This window comes from Pleurodeles waltl, chromosome 4_1 (genome assembly GCF_031143425.1).
Source record: "Pleurodeles waltl isolate 20211129_DDA chromosome 4_1, aPleWal1.hap1.20221129, whole genome shotgun sequence".
Classification (NCBI taxonomy): domain Eukaryota; kingdom Metazoa; phylum Chordata; class Amphibia; order Caudata; family Salamandridae; genus Pleurodeles; species Pleurodeles waltl.
In genome coordinates, this window is record NC_090442.1 from 125,778,378 (window position 1) to 125,800,128 (window position 21,751).

Genomic DNA, 21,751 nt, shown 5'->3' on the forward strand with positions numbered 1-21,751 from the left:
GAGCACACATTCTCCTCCATGCGTTCTCAGCTGAGTCATGGCTTTTCTGCTGAAGGTTTTGCAGCAGCCAAGCTGTGATCCTTAGTTATCAGAACTTGAAGTAACAAGAAGATACACAGCGAGCGCTTAAGTAAGCTGTGCTAAGTGCATGGATGGCTGTCATCATCCTGTCCTGTCATGTCTGTGGTCAGCTGGTGGACAGTTCTAAGACCTCTCAGGATCATCAGACAGGAAGGGCAGCAACAGGACTGCAGAGTTCTGTGGTAAGTAGAGAATGTCAAATGGGATTCTTCAGCTGTTAGGTTTAGTCCTTTATTACACTAAAGTGGAATGGACAAGCTTCATGAACTGCTCTTGCAAGGATACTGGCCTGTGCTTCTGCTTCCTAAATGTAGAGGAAGAATAGGAATAATTATAGCTTGCGTGCATGTCTCATTTATTTGTTTACTTGAAAACATCTGAAATTAATTCTCACTTTCACTATAGCAAGCTAAAGGCCTTTTCTCAAAAGTTTCCTGTTAAATCTATCCTGTAGCTTTTCGTGGAACTTTCTATCAGTTTACTGCACAGGTAATTTCTGGATATTAGATTAAATGAAAATGTAAATCCCAAAAAAGGCAAAAACAACTGTACCTCTCTCGCCTGTATATATTTCTGAAGTAGGCACTTCAGGATGAAGGTACGCTTGGTTGTGCTCAGCCTTACCTTGAGGTTTCCTTGTGATGGAGAGAAAATCAAGCCTCCTTCAGCGATCATTTATGCAACCTAACAGGAGCCTGGATTTGGTCTCTGTGATGAAGTTGATCAGGCCTATTTGTGTATATAACTGTACTTCCTGCCTACTGTTTTTCTTGTATACGGTGTATACTGTAGCCATTTTGTTCATATTAATCTATACTGTATTTGGGGGCGGTCGAGACACTGTTTAGATCATATACCATTGTCAACATTATCAGTAAATGCATAACATGAAAGGCAACACAGTCTCAAGCCTCCGAGTGATAAAGTTATATAAATATCCCAGTCAGACGGACTTTCACCTACCAGCTGGTCAGTTCCGTACTTGCCACCAGCTGCATAACACCTGCTTCAGGCTATAGGGAACTAGAGATAAAAAACAGCCCATCCATACTATGTTACAAATCATACTCACTGTAGGTGACAGTTGTCTCCTGATTACATGGCTTTATCAGATGCTCCATAGTCACACCAGCATTTCACTGAACCCTCTTCATGCAAAATAGGAGAATGAGGCGGGAAGGGGATTCATTGACAAGAAGCAGGCTGGGACACTAGCATTTCCCCACAGTGTCTCTAGAAATGTGAAGTTCAAAAATATACAATTTCATGTTTTATATCATGCTTATTTAACCTAGATGCAACTTAATAAATATTTCCCCATGGCCAACCTGACCTGTCTCCGCTGTCGGTAAGACAAGGTTGATCTTCAACATGGTCATGTCCCGCTATCTCCACCTTCTGGCAGGGTGTACACACCATCTTACGCAAAGTCACCGAGCTTACTGATTTCAACTCTTGGGAGGCCTGCTCCCTTAGAACTTTCAGATACTGGAAACACAAGGTTCTTCGCACTCATATCACCAGTCTGGCCCTGCTCTCAGCTGAGCGATTGCTTACTCTGCATTGGAAAGTGCCCAATACCCCATGGAGGCATGGAATGTATTACGCAGAAATGAGGGACAGCAGAGGGTGCTGATCTCCGCTAAGAGGAGACCCGATGCATTCGTAGGCACTCATTATCTCAGCCAACAAACATCCACAATCAACCTCACAAGCTCCCTCCCTGTAACCTACTTGGGCACACATCCTCCCCACGTCTACACAACTGATGGACCCTTACGGGGTAAGCCCCCACCTAACTGCCCCTTGCGTAATTCCCTGACCTTACATTCCGCCTTTGAATTGTGCTATGACTTTCCCTTCTCCGGCGGGCTTCTCATTCCTTTTTTCCCCTTGCCATCCACACTACTCTCTATCGATACTGTGATTCTTCCACCACCCCCTCCCTTAATCATTGGTCCATGTTATTGTTCAATTTTCTTTCTTTTTCTCTTTTTCCTGTTCTCTGATATCGGTTCCAGACAGACTCCATTACTGATCGTATGAGATGTATCACTCTTGCCTCCAGAACTAGATGCTCATCTTGTTTAATCTATTCATGACATAGCATGTGCAACCTCCCACTGCTCTGCCTTATATTGAAAATCCCACTAAAAGTAATGTTCACAAAATATATCCGGGATCCTTGATTTGTTGCGCCTGAGAAGGACATTTACTGCAGAAGAAAGCCAGTGCACAATAAAAGCTCAGTGAGCATGCAAGCCATCATGGAGAGTTATCAACCTGCAGATCGACCCCCACACATAGGAATTACAATGATTAGGGATATCTTGTGATTGTTTTATTGTCTTCTGGTTTGAACCTGGCAAATTCTGATTTAAAAAATGCCAGCATCTATTCAACCCATTTGTTTTGTTGTGAATCAAAAATTGTGCTTACACTTTTTCAATGTGCGTAAAATTCTGAAAAAGGGAATAAATTACATTGCTTTCCCATTCTTTATCCAATCAATCATTTTGAAGAGACGAACATCGAGCACAAGGAGCTAGATGAGGCGCCAGATTCCCTGTATGAAAACATTGAGTGGGTGAGGAACTAGGACTACCAAAAGGCGCTGACCAGTGGTGAGTAATAAAGATACTGAAAGGTTTTCTCAGCTTCCTTTAGATCCCAGCTTGCCCGCTGCACCATCATTGCCTCAATTGTAAGTTCCTTACAATTAACAGTGAGCACTCACTGTGTCTATTTGGGGTGTGAGCATTTGCAAACGTTTTTGCAACCATGGAAGCAAGGTTGTCATTTATGAGTGCAAATCAAGATTCCTGTAACAAATTACATTGTATATATCCTTATTTATTAGTGCCAATAGTATTGAGTGAATATATAATGCAGAAAACAGTCACTTTAGAAACGCAGGGATGCGCTGTATTCAAGGGAATATGGTGCACCCCTGCATTTTCCCCAGAATTCTTATAACAAATTACATTGAAAATCAGGAAGTGGCGTCTGTTGAGTGAGACACACATTGGTATGCCTTCCAACATGGCTGCCCCACACCCGCCTGCATCCTTCACCGCAACGTTCCCATTCAACCATGCACCAGATTTTATTGAAATCCTCCTCGCCCAGAGTAAGAAACACTGTGTAGGGCAAAAAAGACAGTGAACAGTGGCCCCTAGCATGCTCCAGTGGAAAGCAGGGGATGCATTGTATGAGACATGGGTGTAGTCGCAGATGTGTAAGTGGACTAAAACACCTGGAGACAGAGAGTGAACAAAGCAAATGCATGGCATGGATAGGGATAGACCTGAAACAAGGCCACACAGCAAGTACCTTCCAAGACCACCTGCCTTCAGCATACCTATGTCAAAGTGTGGAGAAACTACAACAGTCAAAAGTCACTATAGAAACGAATGATGTAGGATAGCCCATTGAGCTACTACGGGACCCCTTAATGAACAGAGGACTTTGAGCTATCACAGAGCTATCCCTGATGCCTGGCTAGTATCCATTTTAATTCTCTGGGTATGCGCAAGACTCCTCGCTGCCCCAGTGATGGCCACAGCTTGGCAGATGTAGCTGCAGCCACCAGCGTATGTAAGACATAGAGAAGAAGATTTGTGCATGCTGCTAACAAACAGAGGGCCAGATGTACAAGGCCCTATCGCCACCGTGGCATCACTTTTTGTGGAGCTCCAGTGGCGCCGTATTTACAAGGTGGTGTTAAGCCACCTTTTATGGCTTATCGCCACCTTGTAAATATGGCCCCTTCACATGCAGCATTTTGCGTGGAAGGGGCGTGCAATGCCCACAGCAACACCCATTGCATTTTGATGCTGCCTCAGATTTACAATATTTTGTAAACCTGAGGCTGTGCCGAAATCTAACACCACCCCAGGGGTGGCGTTAGAGTGGAGCAACAAGAAAAAATGCTTTTATTTCTCCTCGTTTTTTGCAAAATCACCATTCAAGATTGTTTTGGGGCATGAAGGTGTCCCTTCCAGCACAAAAACAATCTCCCCCACAATGCAGCCATCCCTGCACTATGGTGCAGATTTAGCACTGGAACATGGGGAAACACAGGGGTGAATCATGGTCTATTAAATACGGCGCTGCCCTACATCATTTTCTAGTAAATCTGGGCCAGAGAGTCAACTCTGCCAGCCACCCAGGCTTGCCAGCTGGGCAGCACCGAGGGAAACCATAGAAGATACTAGGAAATGGATAACAATGGACAATCAATCTTGTTGAGGCTGGAAATTGGGCACAGTTTAGCAGTATCCAACCAGCAGAAGCCCTGCCAAACGATGCACTACACTCCACTGACACAGCCAACAAATTAAACAAAATCTTACAGGCCTTTAGAGACACAAAAGCAACAATAGAAACCAAAATAGGCACTGTAGTCACGACTTCAGCATGTAGAGAGCAGACCAGAAAAAGCTAGTCAAAAGAGTGTCCCAAACAGAAGCCACCTTTGGTGTACTGGTCCCTGAAAGAGCAGAAACTAAAACCAACATGGCAGACATGCTCAAATGAATCAAGTTTCTTCTATTCAGAATTGATAACACCAAAGGTTGCTTAAACTGCAACAACCTAAGATTTGTCGGACTACCTGAAGATAAAGAGGGGAGTGATGTGGACATCCTATTTCCAGTGCTAGTTAAATGACAGCATTGTGACAGCATTGTGAAGATGGACTACATAATTACTTTGCTATAGAAGGAGCTCACAGTGCGCCTTTCAAATTCCCTAAACCAGGGAACCCTCAAGAACTATTCCAGTATGATGAATACACTTCCCGGATTGTGAACAGCTACTGTTTAAAGCATAAATATAGACTCACATCACAGTAGAAAACTATACGGTCATCCTAATTCTGGATTGCACAGTAGCTGTTCAGCAGCAGTGAAATGTGTGTGTCAAAGTTCAGCTACACAAAATGATCATAAAGCATATGGGGGCATATTTAGGAGCCCCTAGAGCCTCCTTGTGCCACATTAGCGTATTTTTTCTTTTAAAGCTAATGTGGCCCAACAAGACCAAAATCCCAGCGCCATATTTACAAAGTGGTGCAATGCATGCATTGCGCCACTTTGTAACCCTTTGCGCTACATTATGCCTGCACCAGGGATAATGTATGCAAAGGGGGCATTCCCCCGCTGGGGGGGCCGACAAAATGGTGCAAGGAAATCTAACAGATTTGTTTCCGGCACTTTTAACGCCTGCTCAGAGCAGGCGTTAAAAGGGGGCACGCCACTGAATACAATGGGCCCCTCTGTACTCTACATACATATCTGAGCTGAAGAGTCAACTCAGGAAGGAAGAGGAGGTGCTGCCGTATCATAGATAGATGGACCAGTTTACTATGCCACATTTTCACCCTGCCAGAAGTAGTCTCACATGGATTCGGTCAAGAACCCCAAATATAGTAGACAAACAACTGATTCACAAAGAGGTCAGCAACATTGGCATATACGGGCAGCTAAATGGTAAACCGTTACAGATAAGTTTACAGAGGCTATAATAGGCTTAGCTCTTCAAACACCAGCCTGATTGAACACTTGGAGCAAACCTCGACGCTGTTAACAATGCACCCACAAGACTTATAAGTAGCGCTAGGCAACTTAAATTGTGTGAACAATAAAAAACAAAATTCATTTGCACAGGACGCTTCACCCCCTTGTGCAGTATTCTCTTGCATTAGGCAAAAGAACGCCATATAAAAAGTTACATGATGTTGTGTTCTCCCTAACCAGGGAGTATCTACAAGAACACATCACCCACGAAGCTCATAATCAACGTCTTTATTCATTAGCGCACAACATTCAACTGGCTTCTTCCTCTATTCTAACCATTAAAAACCACACGTTAACACCTCCCAGATTGATTGCGTAACCCCTTCCTTGAGTAGACCCTGGAGCACGGTGTCGTACAATCACAGTCCATATTCATTACACGACATTCCCATCAGTGCTGCACCTGATGTAATAGATGAAATGTATTGTTAAACATCATTTAAAATAAGCGGTTCTATTTTGGAATGTTAAGGACTTTTAGAGGACAGTACAGGGAGGAATAAGGACTTACATGCTGTTGATGCTGACAATAAATTATATTTAAATAGTTTAACTCTTCACGCCTACTTCTCGACATTGGCGACGAGCTGAGGAAACAACCTGCCTGTGATAGAATCACAGAGTTTTTATGAGGAATTTGTGCTCGTCAGAGAGCAGACGTTACGACCGGAGAAAGAAAAACTGCCAGAATTGAAGACACTGCTGACAGAGTTCAGCGCAGCTGACGACAAGAAGAGAGCATGCGTAGGAAACTGACGAAAGCGCAAAGTGAAAGGAGCAAGAACACCTTCACATACGTCCAGGGCCGGCTTTAGTGCTAGCGGCACCAGAGCGAAAATCATCTTTGGCATCCCCTGACCCCGCAATGACCTACTTCTTGGATTCCCTCACTACCACTCGAGCAAATGCGAGACCCGTTGCTTTCCAAATTCTTGTTAAATCGTGTTATTGCTTAACACAACGCCCCGCCCGGAGGTGCGCGCTCCCCTCCCTAAGTCAGCCCCCAACGAAGCCGCACCAGTTGTACTGCCCTAAAGCTGGCCCTGCACCGAGTAGAAGCACTGCGTCCCTCTTGTGCTCTGTCAGTCATGCTCAGTTCAGCATACATTTGAGGAATATAAATCCTTGTGAAATACTGGTTAAAAAATAAAAATCTCTTCTTTACCAAGGATTTGGCCACCATCTCGGGATCGTTTTTCACCTCATAAATTTCAGACTTTCTTAAAGGAGTTCACGTAACGTTCATCATCAAGCTTTATTTTAGGATATATTGTCATCTACTGGACATTTGTGTTATATCAGACCCCCTTAGGCTATTGAAGCATAGGTAAGGACATTTTGAGGCACAAAAAAGGAAATGTTGCCGCATATTTTTGTGGTTTTTGCAGCACCTTATTTTGGTTATATTCCATGAACATGCAATCTTTCATCTTGTGTTTAATTGTGTTCATATTTTTTGGGAAAAAAAGGGATGGTGAACTGGACAGATGTGACGGAGGGTGGTTACATCGTACAAATAATGATGGAACTGGGGAGATACTGTACAACCTTTTGCATGCATGAATTACACAACCATTTGGTACTGCAAATAACAATTTGCGATTTTTCTGATACGCAAATTGCAAGTCGCAATACGAAATGTACAAAAGTGTCTTCAACACTGTTAGCCATTCACAGAGAGTCTCAATTTGCGACCCACTGTGAATGGCCACAATCACCTCCATGTCTGTGAGTGCTCTTAAATAAAGCAAATCTTTTTTTGTTGTAATGTAGCCCATTTTCCTTAAGGGTCTATGAGATCAATGTCTGCTCTAAAAAAATGTTTACACTCCCATTCACAAAGAGGAAGGGGTAACTGGGGGGCCCCTTTCCCCTTTGCAAATGGGTTACCACCAGCTTGAAGTTGGTGGTAACTGCAATAGCTTTGCGACCGCATTCACGGTTGCAAAACAATCATACATTTCACTGCGACTAGCTAATTGCAAAGGGCGCCCTTGGCACGCCCCTTTCTAATTGCGATTGGCAAACCTATTTTGTGATTACTGACTCGCAAAATAGCATCTGTACTTACTAAATTTTTTTTTTCTGTGCTAAAATGGCCTGGATCTGTGAATCAAAAAAGCTTTATACATCTGGCAGGCTTATTTACAAACGCTGTGTGCCACTGGTGCGTCACTTTTTGTGACACACTTATGGCGTATAGTGCAGGCCCATATCTACAAGGCCACATAAAGCCACTTTGTGTGGCTTTTCATGGCTTTGTAGACATGGTGTAAGGCAACCCAGCACAAGTCACTACATCACCTTACACTGTGTCAAGGAGGCATTCCACAGGATTTGTGTTGACTTTTCCCATGCAACACGCATGGGTTTTGATGCATCCCCAGTTTTCCAAGAATTTGTAAACCTGGGAGTGTGTCAAAACTGTATGCCTCTGCACACATAGAAAGAAGAAAAAGCCTCCCTTGAAGGTGTCCCTTCCTGCACAGAAACAATCCTGTCTGTCATGCAGGCACCCTTGCACAATGGTCCAAGGATGCCTGCATTGGTGCTAGGCAGCCCATTATGTGCCAGCACAGGGGGAGAGGACAGAAATGCACCATATCCTGTAGATACAGCACATTTCTGCCCTTTCCCTGTGGCCCAGGGCAGAGCAGCATGTTCACTTGCTGCACTACCCTCCACCATGGGGCTTGAAAATAAGCACATAAATCTTTTTGCACATTGTGTGGCAGCATATCTTATACTGTGTGTAATACAGTTTTAAAATTATGTATTCACAGTGCAATCTTTCTCAGGCTTGGATCTCATAAATACACAAGCCTTTATTCCCCACTGTGCCATACAGGATTTGTTCTGTGAGTCTCTGGTTAGGCACAGTCATCAGCAGTGATCATATTAACCAATTGAGATTTAATAACTAAAATACTGCATTTCCCATTAATTAGGTGAGCTTGAGTTTATTTTGCATTTAAGGTGTGCGTTATTTTCAATCTATTTACATGAATTTAAAAATCCAACAAAATATCCTGTTCTGTTTAGCCACATCTTTGCCCTGCTCCCACTCTCATTCCATTCAGGATCACAGTACTTTTCAGTTTTGTAAGCATTTCAGCCACTGACCATGTCCTATTTTGAAGTGAGCAACTTCTGTTGAGCTCTTTAAATAGGATGTATTGTCCACATGCAATCTTTTAAAGTCTCTAAGGATACAGAGTCAAACCAGGCTTTGTTGCCCTTCCACAGCAGTGTTTTATTGCCCACAAATTTACATTAAGAAAAAAGAAAAAAAGATTTCAGTGTGTGTGGCAGGTGCATGTCCTTGAGAAACTCTTTAGGAAACTACACACATGCCTATCTTCATTGCTCTGCCCAATCAAGAGAGAAAGAGCAGTGGGGGTAGGCTTTAATATCGGCATCAGGCTGGCAGTCAGAAAAATTGCACTTCTCAGCCAATTCACAGTAATTTTGTGATTTGTGAAATCCCGATAAGCTGGGAGGTCTGTCATATATGCCTACCATATATTTCTATTTAGTGTTACAGTATTTGGCATTCTTCGGTAAAACAACGTTTCAGAAAACAAAGAAAGCATGAAACAAGTTTGAAAACTACAGTAATATTATAAATATTACTATATAATGTATTATGAATATATTATTGATGACAACGAATAAAACAATGTCAACATCTCTTCAAATTAGATCTGGCGACTGTAGCATCCTTCCCATCCTGGGAGCACGTAAATAAACACTTCACACAGAGCTCTGTAACAGGCGTCTTTATTCTTCCATTACGTAATTCCTGTCACGAGTCCACCCAGGACCTCGAAGGCTTCCCTCGTTGTGAAATAAAAAGTAGAAACAATATGAGCATTATATTTCCTCAATAAGCTGATGAGATGCTTGCACTGATCTGCCTGAACAGGTGGTATGTGTTAGTTGAGCACAGTCATCGAGCATTGAGGGCGAATAGGCTCAGGTGTGCGATCTGGATGTTCAGGCGGGGTCGCCTCGCTTGTGAAACCAGGAGCTGATGAACACTGAGGTAGGTGTTTAAAGTATGATGAGTCCTGTGTGATGGATTTTGCAGGACAATGCGCTGTCACCATGTGTTCTTTGCAATTCATGACCATCAGTGATCGACAGCACACAAAGGGCCATATTTATACTTTTGTAGTGCCGCATTTGCGCCGCTATTTGATGCAAAAGCTGCGCAAACTTACAAAATACAGGTGTAATACAAGTGCATTTTGTAAGTTTGCACAGCTTTTGCATAAAAAATTGACACAAATGTGGCGCTAAAAAAGTATGGGCCAGAGTGTCTTTTTTACGCTTCCATTTCTATTAGTCCAGTACCAAGTCCCCTTTCTCAAAGACAGTTTCCTGTGTACGTTGATGCTAATCGGTATATGTTTTAATTTTGCACTCATGAGAAGTGTCTGTGACGCAAACCTTATCATCATTCACAAATCGTCTAGATGTTCATTGTGGTAATTTGGTTCCAATGGCTCCCAAATGTCAAGGTAGCAGGGCTCTCACTTGTTGTGAAGTGGGGAGTTGATCAATAGGCATGAAGTGCTGGGCACAGGGTTTGACTTAAATGTATTCCTTTAATCGATACCCGTTGATTTACTTCTTAAAGCTGCCCATAAATCATTCAACAACACCATTGGCTTGGGGCCAGAGAGGTGCACTTTTGTGATGCTTGACATTGATTCGATCAAGAAACTCCTTTAATTCTTTGCTACTGAAAAATGGGCTATTGTCAGATTTGAGAATAGTGGGGATGCCCCAAAGAGGTCATCAAGTTGCTTGATGACTTTATCATGGGTTGTCGATGATAAGTCTTGCACCAAAGGGAAAACACAAGAATTCATCAATGACTACAATAAGATAATGTCCATTTTCCAGGGACACTCAGAAATCAAGTGCAACTCTCTCCCAGATATGTGAAGGGAGGTCAGGCGTCATCACTGGATGCTGTGTTACCTTGGGTAAGCATTCTTTTAGCTCTTTCCCAACTTGTTCATGTAAGCGAGGGAACCACACTCAGGGGCATACTTAAGAAAAGTGGCGATGCACTCAGTGCAGCACCACTTTTCCTGCACCCCTAGCGCCCCTCTAATGCCACTATGTGTATGCTGTATTTAAAATAAGGTGCACCATGTCGGTAGGGGGCAGGCATCAGAATATTTTAGGCTAGTTCAGCGCTTTGCAGGATTAGCGTCCAACATTCTGACTCTAATCCTGCAAAGCACCCAGAGTCCCATTGTAATCAATGGAAGCCTCCTTTTAATGCCTGCTCTGAGCAGGCATTAAAAGTGCCAAACAAATGGCGCAAGGATATCGCTTAGATGTCCTGGTGCCATTTTTTTGCCCTCCCCCCAATGTATGCATTTTCGCCACTTTGTAAATATGGTGCAGGGTTTTTGGCCTTATATCACCACTTTAGTGTAAAAAATGATGCTAATGTGGCATTTGAATGGTGCTATGGGCTCTTAAATATGTCCTTCTGTCTCTTGGGGCTCTTTTGGTGGCTATAATGCCACAATATCCTTCATGGGCTAGTTCAATGACTTGCTGCCTCAGGCTCTAAGGTATGATCATTCTCTCAATATGATATCCTCTGTAGCGATGAATAGCTCAACCTGTACATTTGTTAACTTTTAGAATTCAACATTGTCAGCAAAAGGTCAATTTTCTTCCAAGATTGGGTTGTAATGAGGTCTTTGAGGGTGAACATTACTTTATCTCCCTGGATAGCAACAATAATCATTTCAATGGATAGAGCTGCTGGTGCGCTGAACCTTACAATTAAATTGAGATACTCTTCAGCTCTGGATGTTGAACTGTGGTGATGTAGCACCACTTGTGAAAAGTAATATGCAGAGTTTTTGTCCTTTCCTGGCTTGTGTGCAATCACATATGCGTACTTATGCAGTCGCAACCCTCTCTCTTGATGTGATGGGGCATCTTAGCTTTTGAGTTTCCAAAGATAGTGAGCAACTCCTGGTAGTTGGTGATGACAGTCAAATGTTTCCCATACAGAAACACATTAAAATGGCTGCAGGCCCACACTACAGCCAGGCTCTCCTTTGAGAGTCTTTCTCTATTGCTTTTTTGGCCTGGTGCCTACACACACATATGTGCACCACACCTCCACTGTTCTTTTTTGGCACCATAACTATGGGTGAAACCCACAGTGTAGGACCAGTTGAGCATTGAATGATTTCATGTTTCAAGAGTGTTTTTAGTTAATTCTCAACAGCTGCTTGTAAGTGAAAAGCGACTCAGTGATGACGTCTGGCAACAGCTTGAGTATCCTCATTAATAAGGAGTTGCACTTTCATTGGTTTCCTAGGCCATGAAACAACAATGGGAGCTGACTCACAGTTTCAGCTTGAGCATGGAAGTTGTTGTTGAGAGATATCAGTTCCATGTTGGCATCAGTGCCAAAGCTAAGTAAGCACTCACTAGATGAAGTTCCTTGAAGGTTATGAATTGGCGTTTGTGTCACAAAGTTGCAGTAAATGACCCTTGACTCTGTGATGGTTGAGAAGCAGCCCAAGTGTATACTTTCATATTTAATGGAGAAAGGCATGGCATAGGGGACAGGCTGTTGAACGTTTCTTCTGGCATGATGGTGATCGATGCACCACTATCTATAATGAAGGTCATGGGGTAGCTGGTCACTTTTAGGACAGTGTCCAAAATAATTTTGTTGCTTTATTTTATGACTTTCTTTTGACTTTTGATCTTCTGTGCAAGCAGCTAACCCTACATGTGCATGTTCTTCCTTAGTCAACATCATTAGCACACATCTACCTTATTCACTAATGCTTGGTTGTGACGTTGAAGAACTTTTACACAATGAACTTGAAAATGGTTGACTCTGCTTGGTTTCTACTTGTAACTGATGTTGCTTTTTTGCCTTGTAGGTGGGGAAGAATGCTTCTGGAACCTTCTGGCAGCATTTTCTCTTCACGCTGCGAGGCATGTAGGGGCATCTTTAAGAGCCCCTAGCGCTATTGGAGCGTCACTTTACGTGATGCTCCAGTGGCACTAAACTCTGCTCAATATTTACATCCTCTCTTGATTGGGCAGTTTTTTGCATTTTTATGTGTGCTGCATTCTGCAGCATGCATCGAAAGAGCAAAATGCCAGTCATGATTGTTTATGTGCGGGAAGGTGTCCCTTTCTGCACACAAACAATCATTTCAAAATAAAGCTTTGGTACTTGTGTGTGTGCTGCATACTGAGGCACACACAGACGTGCCAAATTGCCATTAGTGATTGTTTATGTGCAGGAAGGGACACCTTCTCGCACATAAACAATCAAACCCCTCAACTCAGACATCCTTGCACGGTGGTGCAAGGATGTCTGCTTTGGTGCAGGCAGCTTAATTTAGCGCCAGCGCAGGGGACAACACAGTGGTGCATCGTATTCAATTAAATACAGCACATCCCTGTGGTGCATCGTATTCAATTAAATACAGCACATCCCTGCATTGTGAAAGTGACAGAGCACGGCACTGCCAATTTTGGCACAGCGTCGCGCTCCGTCATTCACTTTTAAAAATGGGACTTAGTTTCTCTTTCACTTTGCAGACCATTATGAAGTGGTTTTCTTTCCCACAGCCTTTGCACGTCTGTCCTATAGCTGGACCTTTGCCTTCATGGGGAAATGAAATCCCACATCGAAAACATAACTTTTTCCTTCTCGTAGGTAGCAACTCACAAGAATCTGCTTTGGGCTTTTGCTTGCTTTTCATGATTAATGCTGATTCATTATGCATTTCTGCGTCCACCTCAGCAGCCTGTTGATCTTTATGTCCCTCTGCCCTTGCAGACATTAGCATTTTTTCCAAACTGAGTGGCTCTCTCAGAATGTGCCTTCTGAAGGATTCTGAAAGGCAGTCATCAATGACTCGGAGGCACATTGCTTCTTCATCATAAAAGTCACAGAACTTACAGTATTTGAGAAGTGTATCAAGTCTCTCAACAAATTCATCCATTGTTTTCCCAGCTTGTTGTCATGTTTGGTTGAGGATTTACTTTCGTCATCAGATTGAACTTGGTATCCAATGCTTCTTTCATCTTTTGGTATGATGCTGCATCAGCTTGTGAGACTATTTTTAGCACTTCCTTCACTCCACCACCAGCAAGGTTTTTAAAATTATTAATGATTTTCTGATTGTCTTGTTCTCTTAGTGTACCTATAAAGTCATCAAATGTTTTGATCAATGCATTCTATCTGCCACCAACGTTCTGCTTCTTCACCGTATCTGACAAAGGTTGTATCTTAAGGAATGTAGCTCCGTTGTACTTTGTGTTTCCTTATGTGTCTTCAGGAATGTAGCCACGTTGTACTTTGCGCTTCCTTAGGTCTCCATAAAGACCATTGTGCTGTTCAGGCAGCCTTAATTTTGTACAGGAAGACTAGCAACCTCTCCACGCAACCCTCATTGCTTAGGAACTGATCGTCTTGCCTGATTTTAGGGCATATAGCACTTTATTCACTGGTGCCGGTAAGTAAGTTTTAGTTTTCGTACCTAGTTGTCACTGCCTTTAAAGTCTGCTTTGCATTGATGATGGCTCTGTGTTAAGACACAGTGCAGTATTTGTTGTTTTAGCTTTGCCAATGGGTTTTGGCAGGCTTTTCGACTGTGCTCCTCTGCAGGGCCTTCAGGTTCTTTGATGGCCATTTTCAGGCTGTAGTGGGGCTATGACTCCACACATGCCACTCGCAGACAGCTTTGCATCGATTGTGGGGTGCACATGGCACCACAAGCAGTTTGATGTGCTTTTGCAAACTCTCAGGGAGAGCAGCTTAATTTCTTCTGGGCATGAATCCCCTTCTCATTGCCAGATGCAGTATCCTCCCCAGCCCAGGAGTATGTAAATAAACCTGCTACATAAGGACCTCTGTAACACACTTCTTTATTCTTTAACATATTATCACAATTTGCCCGCATTGCACCATAACATTTCTAACCAAACCTAACACATCCCATCCAATTACATAACTTCTCTCTAGAGTCCACCCTAGACTTCAAGCGCCCAGGGGCACATGATATCAAAGACACTACAGTGGACATACGGAAGTTATTTTGAGTACAATCTTTAGAAGATTGCCACCTTTTGATATGACTGAATCACAGGATTTAGGGTCAAGATGGCAAAATGGAGTAGGAGATTTGACCATTTTTAAAAAGTGTCATGTAAGAGAAAGCAACTTTAGAGTCAACACTTCCATGAAAGATTCTGAATAACTAGGGAGAATAAATGGAAACATGTGAATAGCTCTAGTAAGTTTGTTAACAGAATAGTAACCAAAGACATATTAGTGTTTAAACAAGTCCAGAATGAATTGTCAATATCAGCAAGTGATTTATTGTCAAGAGATACCCGAATTGTGATTCCACAATCTTTCTGAAAGAAAATAGGCGAATTGGTTTATGAAAGTCATATGGGTATTGTTAGACCTGACAGCCTTAGGGTTGTCACCCCTAACTTTTTGCCTACCTCCCTCCACTTTTTGGACCCTGTTTTTGCTGGTTTTAGGACTCTGCACACTTTACCACTGCTAACCAGTGCTAAAGTACATACGATCTCTTCCTGAAAACATGGTGACATTGGTTCATACCCATTGGCTTATTTAATCTACTTGTAAGTCCCCAGTAAAGTGCACTACAGGTTCCCAGGACCTGTAGATTAAATGCTACTAGTGGGCCTGCAGCACTAATTGGGCCACCCACATAAGTAGCCCCTCAACCATGCCTTAGGCCTGCCATTGAAAGGCCTGTGTGTGCAGTTTCACTGGCAGGACATATACCTGTGTAATTTATATGTCCTGGTAGTGGAAAACTCCTAAATTCGTTTTACATTGCTGTGAGCCTGCTCCTTTAATGGGCTAACATTGGGGCTACCCTCATATGCTGTTTGAGTGGTAGATTCTGATCTGAATGGAGTAACAAGGTCATATTTAGTATGGTCAGAATGGTAATTAAAAACTGCTGCTGACTGGTGAAGTTGGATTTAATATTACTGTTTAAGAAATGCTACTTTTAGAAAGTGAGCATTTCTCTGCACTTAAATCCTTCTGTGCCTTACAACCCACGCCTGGCTAGGTTAGGTGACAGCTCCCTTGTGCATTTCACTCAGACAACCCCAAACACAGGATGTTCAGTCCCACCTGCACACATCTGCATACTGAATAGGTCTTCCTGGGCTGGGAGGGTGAAGGGCCTGACACTTACATTTGAAAGGGCAGTGGCCTGCCCTCACGCAATGGACTGCCAAATCCCCTACTGGAACCCTGGCAGACAGGATGGAACTGAAAAGGGACCTTGTGCATTTCTTAACCAATCTTTGAAGTCTCCCCCACTTCAAAGGCACATTTGGCTATTTAAGCAGGGTCCCTGACCCTACCAACTCAGACACTTCTGGAAAAGATACCACTGGTGAAGAAACTCTGAACCAGAACCTGCAACCTGCCAAGAGGAACTGCCTGGATGCCCAAAGGACTCACCTGACTGCTATTCTGCAAAGGACTGCTGCCCTGTGTTGCTCTGCTGCCTTGCTGCCCTCTGGTTCTGCTGAGAAGTGCTCTCGTAAGGCTTGGATAAAGCTTGACTCCTGTTCCTTGGAGTCTCAGGGCCAAAAAGGACTTCATACTGCAAAGAACTCCTTGTGCGGCGAAAATTAGATGCACAGCCTGCCAGAAATGACGCACAGCCTGCATTGCGGTGAGAAAATCACCACAAGCCGAACTGGAACGACGCAGCCTTGCTCCGCTAGAGGAGATCGACGCAGTGCCAGCATTGTGACCGGAACTTTGAAGCACGGCCCACTGGATTGGCGCATAGCCGAGCCGCAACAACACAGCCCGACTTCCTGTGGGAAGAATCGGTGCAGTGCCTGCCGTGCGACAGGAATTTCCCTGCATCACCCACCAGATCACCAGCTCCTGTGACTTCGTCCTGCACGCCCAAGATTTCTCCGCATCGTCCCTGCGGCATCCAAATACCCTGCAACCTGAAGAGGATTCAAGTCTTTGCGCCGGATATCGATGCAAGGCCCTGACTGTGTGAAAAATAATGACACATCGGGCCTCATTCTGAGGCTGGCGGGTGGCGGTAGCCGCCCGCCTGGCTGGAACCGCCAAATGGCCGCTCCGCGGTCGAAAGACCGCGGAGGCCATTCTGGTTTTCCCGCTGGGCTGGCGGGCGACCGCCAGGAGGCCGCCCGCCAGCCCAGCGGGAAACCCCTTCCCACGAGGAAGCCGGCTCCGAATGGAGCCGGCGGAGTGGGAAGGTGCGACGGGTGCAGTTGCACCCGTCGCGTATTTCAGTGTCTGCAAAGCAGACACTGAAATACTTTGTAGGGCCCTCTTACGGGGGCCCCTGCAGTGCCCATGCCATTGGCATGGGCACTGCAGGGGCCCCCAGGGGCCCCACGACACCCCTCACCGCCATCCTGCTCCTGGCGGTCGGAGCCGCCAGGAACAGGATGGCGGTGAGGGGGTCGGAATCCCCCATGGCGGCGCAGCAAGCTGCGCCGCCATGGGGGATTCCCAGGGCAGCGGAAAACCGGCGGGAGACCGCTGGTTTTCCTCTTCTGACCGCGGCCAAACCGCCGCGGTCAGAATGCCCTGCGGGGCACCGCCAGCCTGTTGGCGGTGCTCCCGCATCCTCGGCCCCGGCGGTCCTTGACCGCCGGGGTCGGAATGACCCCCATCATCTCTGTGCGCCCAGAGAAACCGACGCACACCTCCCCGTTTTCCATGCATCTCCTCCTCTGCGGCCCCTCACGGAGAATTTGGACTCAAACAATGTACTTTGCGCTCGCAAGAGACACTTATTGCTTTTTAAAGACTAAAGACTCTTTTTTGTCATTTTCTAAAGTGATATTTCAATGTGTACTTATCAAATCTTGATCGTTTTTGACCTGCATTTAACCAGATAAATATTCTATATTTTTCTAAACACTGTGTGGTGTATTTTTGGGGTGTAATACTGTGTTATTGCATGATTTATTGCACAAATATTTTACACATTGCCTTCTAAGTTAAGCCTGACTGCTCAGTGCCAAGCTACCAGAGGGTGGGCACAGGATAATTTGGATTGTGTGCGACTTACCCTGACTAGAGTGAGGGTTCTTGCATGGACAGGAGGTAACCTGACTGCCAACCAAATACCCCATTTCTAACAGGTATAGTAAAAACAAAAGCATTTTTGAGACACAAAGTTTGGTTGCCCCGATTAGATACACTTGTTGAGAGTGTCTTTCAATCATGCCATCTGTGTTAGTGCAATAGAAAACCTTCACCTCCTGAGACGTCATGTCCAAACGTCCAGATTCTATTTTGGACACAGTAGCATTTGATTTTTATGGCCCAGTAAAGTCTGGCTGTTATCTACTTGTCATATATGAATATTCTTGTTTACAAATTGTAAACCAAGTTTCGCCCACATCGTCAACAACTGTGATTCCGGTTCTGGATAAATTGTTGACAGAATGGGTATACCCACCACACTTAAATCAGATAGTAGATATCCATTTAATGGCAAGGCATTTAAATGACTTGTGCAGTATTTAGGGATAAATCATCGAAAGATCACACCAATGTGGCCACAAGCCAATGGAATGATAAATAGGTTTATGGGCAATATAGGGAAAGCAATACAACGGGCAAAAATGACTCAGATTACAGCCCATCAAGATTTGCGTCAACTTTCTTGAAATTATCGTGGGAATCCAAATAGATCTACAAGAAAAGCAGCATCTGAGTTAATGTTTGGACATATGTGGCGAACTAGGATTCCTCAAGTGCTAAAGCCTTTGAGACAAAACACACTGACATTTCAAGAAATGGGCATCTCTCAAAGGAAAGAATGAGAGAAAATGCATTTCTCAGGAGGAATGCCTAAGTGTCAAAATGTTATCCAAGTGACTAGATTATTGTAAAACTGACCCAGAAAAGGAAGACATATCCTGAATGTAGTTCATAAAGAACCATTGCCGGTCATTCAAGTCAAAGGAACTATGATTTCCGAAGAATCCGCAATCAGATCTGTCACCAGAAATGATTTCCAATTCAAGAAAATATCTGAACAATAATGGAATAAGATCTTATCATTCATCCAGAGAGAATGGTGGAACTTGAAATGAAGACTCAACATCACAGGAGAATACAAGTAGTACTGAAGAAGATGCAGTGATACAACGTCCAGGTAGAGTTGTGGGGTGTCCACAGCATCTAATTGAGGAGAAATAATTAGCATTTAATAACTTGATTTGTCTTAGTCTCAGTTAATAAATTTTGTTATTTCATAATTGTTTATTTCTTGTCTCGCTTATTTCTTTATGTGGGGGGATATGTAATGCATTGTGAATGCATCAGTTAAAATAAAGGGTTATATTCTAGAAAATTAAGAACTGGTAAGGGGCAGTACTGAGAGGCTGGGAGGGAATGAGGACAAACATGCTGTCAATGCTGACAAAAATGATCTTTAAATAATTTAACGCTTCATTCCCACTTATTGACAATATACAGGCATCCATCTGGAAGTGTTTGTGAAAACAAAAAGTTTAAAAATACATTCAGGCAGCTAATTGTTCCATATTTTGTGCAAAACGAACAAATATTTTTGTTCCTTCCTTGCATTAGTTTTATTATATAGCTATTAAGTGACTCTCTCCTTCAATAGTTACCCATTATAAATTGAGGCACCACGGTCTTATTTCCAGTGGTCTCTTCCTAACAAGCAAATCTTCAGTTATCATCGCCTTCGATCTTTTGCGAAGGCGTCCCCCACAGGCACAAAAGGAAATACACAAAGTAATCTGTGTTTGCAGATGGTGTGTGTGTTTTGCAAGTAACCAATCATATGTGCTGTTTATTTACATATGCTATTGCTATTTCAGAAGGCGCCTGCTCTCAAGAGGATGCAAGCTCTAACATTCATTACAAACGTGAACTTCGTCCTCTTCTGATCCAGAATGGATTTTATGAATCATGATTATTGTTATATTATTGGGATTCTGAACTCTTAGAAGATCTTATTACAACGTTCAAGAAACTTTAACCAGAAAATCACTGCAACCTGGCACCACAGCTAGAAGATTGTGCATTCCAGTGGACGAGACTTAATCATTTAATGAAAAGTTGGTATTTTTATTTCAAATTTGCATACTTACACACATATAGATTTCAGTTAAAAAGAATAAAAAAATGTAATAAAAGATATAACCATCCATTATAGAGATAATAAAAGAAAGAATCGTTCCGATATCCTACACACAATATGAAATCACTATAAATTAACCAGAAATTGTTTTTTAGGGTATGCTCTTTCTAAGTTAGCCAGTTTACTTACCCGCCATCCCTTTAGTGCTTTAGGGGTTCAAGTTACATCTTTTTGATAAAGCCCAACATGCCTGAACTATGCCTTGCTACATGGATTCCAGAGAAATGTGTAAGCTAAGTTGGCTGACCCTCCCTTTTAGTCAACTTCAGTACTGCTATGCATATGAGTGGTCGCACATGGAAGAGCTTAAAACGACGGAATAGAATGTGTGCAGACGAACTACTTGTGGTTCTGAATGATTTAAATATTGCTGCCCACCACTTCTGTGCTGTCTATACCAGCACCATATTCATTGTTGAAAGTTATTTGAAGTGCTAGATACTGCACACAGAATATAGCCGTGTTATGACTACTCCAATCCGAATCCAAGGAAGCAACCAAAGAATGCTTTGCTGAAGATATCATTCTTGTATCTGATTGTCATGTTTTGTGTGTTATGTTACAACTTGTTTGTAGAGGGGCACCTTCCAACAAACGGCTGCTATAACGCTACATCTTACTTCAGTATACTCAGTTGCAATTGGATAAGTGAGCTGCGAACAGAAAGTGCGTGTTGCGAAGTTGGGGTGATGAAAGTCAGAAATGTGACTGGGCCTTGATCAAATATAAGCACTACTCAGTTGATGTTGACTCACTGTTATTAGGGGCTATTGACAGTTTTTGGCGCTATTTTTAATTATACGATTAGTTAGTTCAACTGCCTTTATGTGAAGTTAGAAAAGTGGAAGTACATTTGCCATTTTTCCACTAAATGAAGGGAGAGGATTTGTGGACATTTTAGCCCATATTTATACTTTTTAAGTGCCGCATTTTGACGCAAAAACGGTGCAAACGTACAAATTACAATTGTATTTTACAAGTTTGTGCCGCTTTTGCGTCAAAAAATTACACAAATGCGTCGCTAAGAAAGTATAAATATGGACCTTTGAATGTGAGGGATCGCCTATCCTCTTGAAAAACTTTACTAACCTCGTTTTAGCATAATTGATGGAGTGTTTTAAGTTCACAACTGCACGTCTCAGTAGCCTTATATGGTCACACGTGATAGAGGAGTGTCAGTTCAAACACAGGTGCTAGTTATGCCTATACTTTGCTGTCATTACCTATAAATTTGACTTAATTTTAATACTTTTGGAATCACACATTCAAAACATCATGAATAGCCACACAAGCTTCATAAAATTCAGCATAAAAGACATATATCTGTTTCTTTTTGAGGTCCACATGGCTAGGTTTATAAAAAATGTATTTTGTACTTTTGTGAGTCGCGATTTTTAAAAATTGAATTTTCACACAAATGTATCTTTTTCTACACCTATGGTGTGCTTATTGAGCAATGTGGTGTACTTGATATTGGTTTATTATAATGTGGTAATTAATACAGCACAACTTAAGGCCTGATTTAGATCTTGACGGAGGAGAATACTCCATCACAAACATGACGGATATCCTTTCCGCCATATTACGATCCCATTATCTCCTGTGGAGATCGTAATATGGCAGACAGGATATCCATCGTTTGTGATGGAGTATTTCCTCAACTGAGATCTAAATCAGGCTTAGGAATAAGAGCCTTATTTACAAGGCCTTTGCGCCACCGTTGCATCATTGTTTTTAATGCAATGGTGGCACAAGCAGTGCTCTACACTGCTCCACATTTACAGATTGGGCCAAATGTGTCAGTTTGTAAAGCCTTGCATCACATTATACCTGCGCCAG

At 43.0% G+C, this 21,751-nt stretch overlaps 1 protein-coding gene across 4 annotated transcripts in view; it reads left to right on the plus strand.

The window, feature by feature from the left end:
- LOC138287444 (scavenger receptor cysteine-rich type 1 protein M130-like) overlaps positions 1–21,313 on the plus strand; it is a 72,003-nt gene extending 50,690 nt beyond the window's left edge. Inside the window, exons 6-7 of one of the 4 annotated variants that reach the window (XM_069227873.1) lie at positions 2,604–2,705; positions 19,590–21,313. In XM_069227873.1, coding sequence (XP_069083974.1) covers positions 2,604–2,680 — 77 coding nt within the window. In that variant the 3' untranslated portion in view covers positions 2,681–2,705; positions 19,590–21,313. The remainder of the gene's footprint in view (positions 1–2,603; positions 2,706–19,589) is intronic. The other 3 variants (XM_069227874.1, XM_069227872.1, XM_069227871.1) reach the window with 3 other exon arrangements.
- Positions 21,314–21,751: the final 438 nt, after the last annotated feature.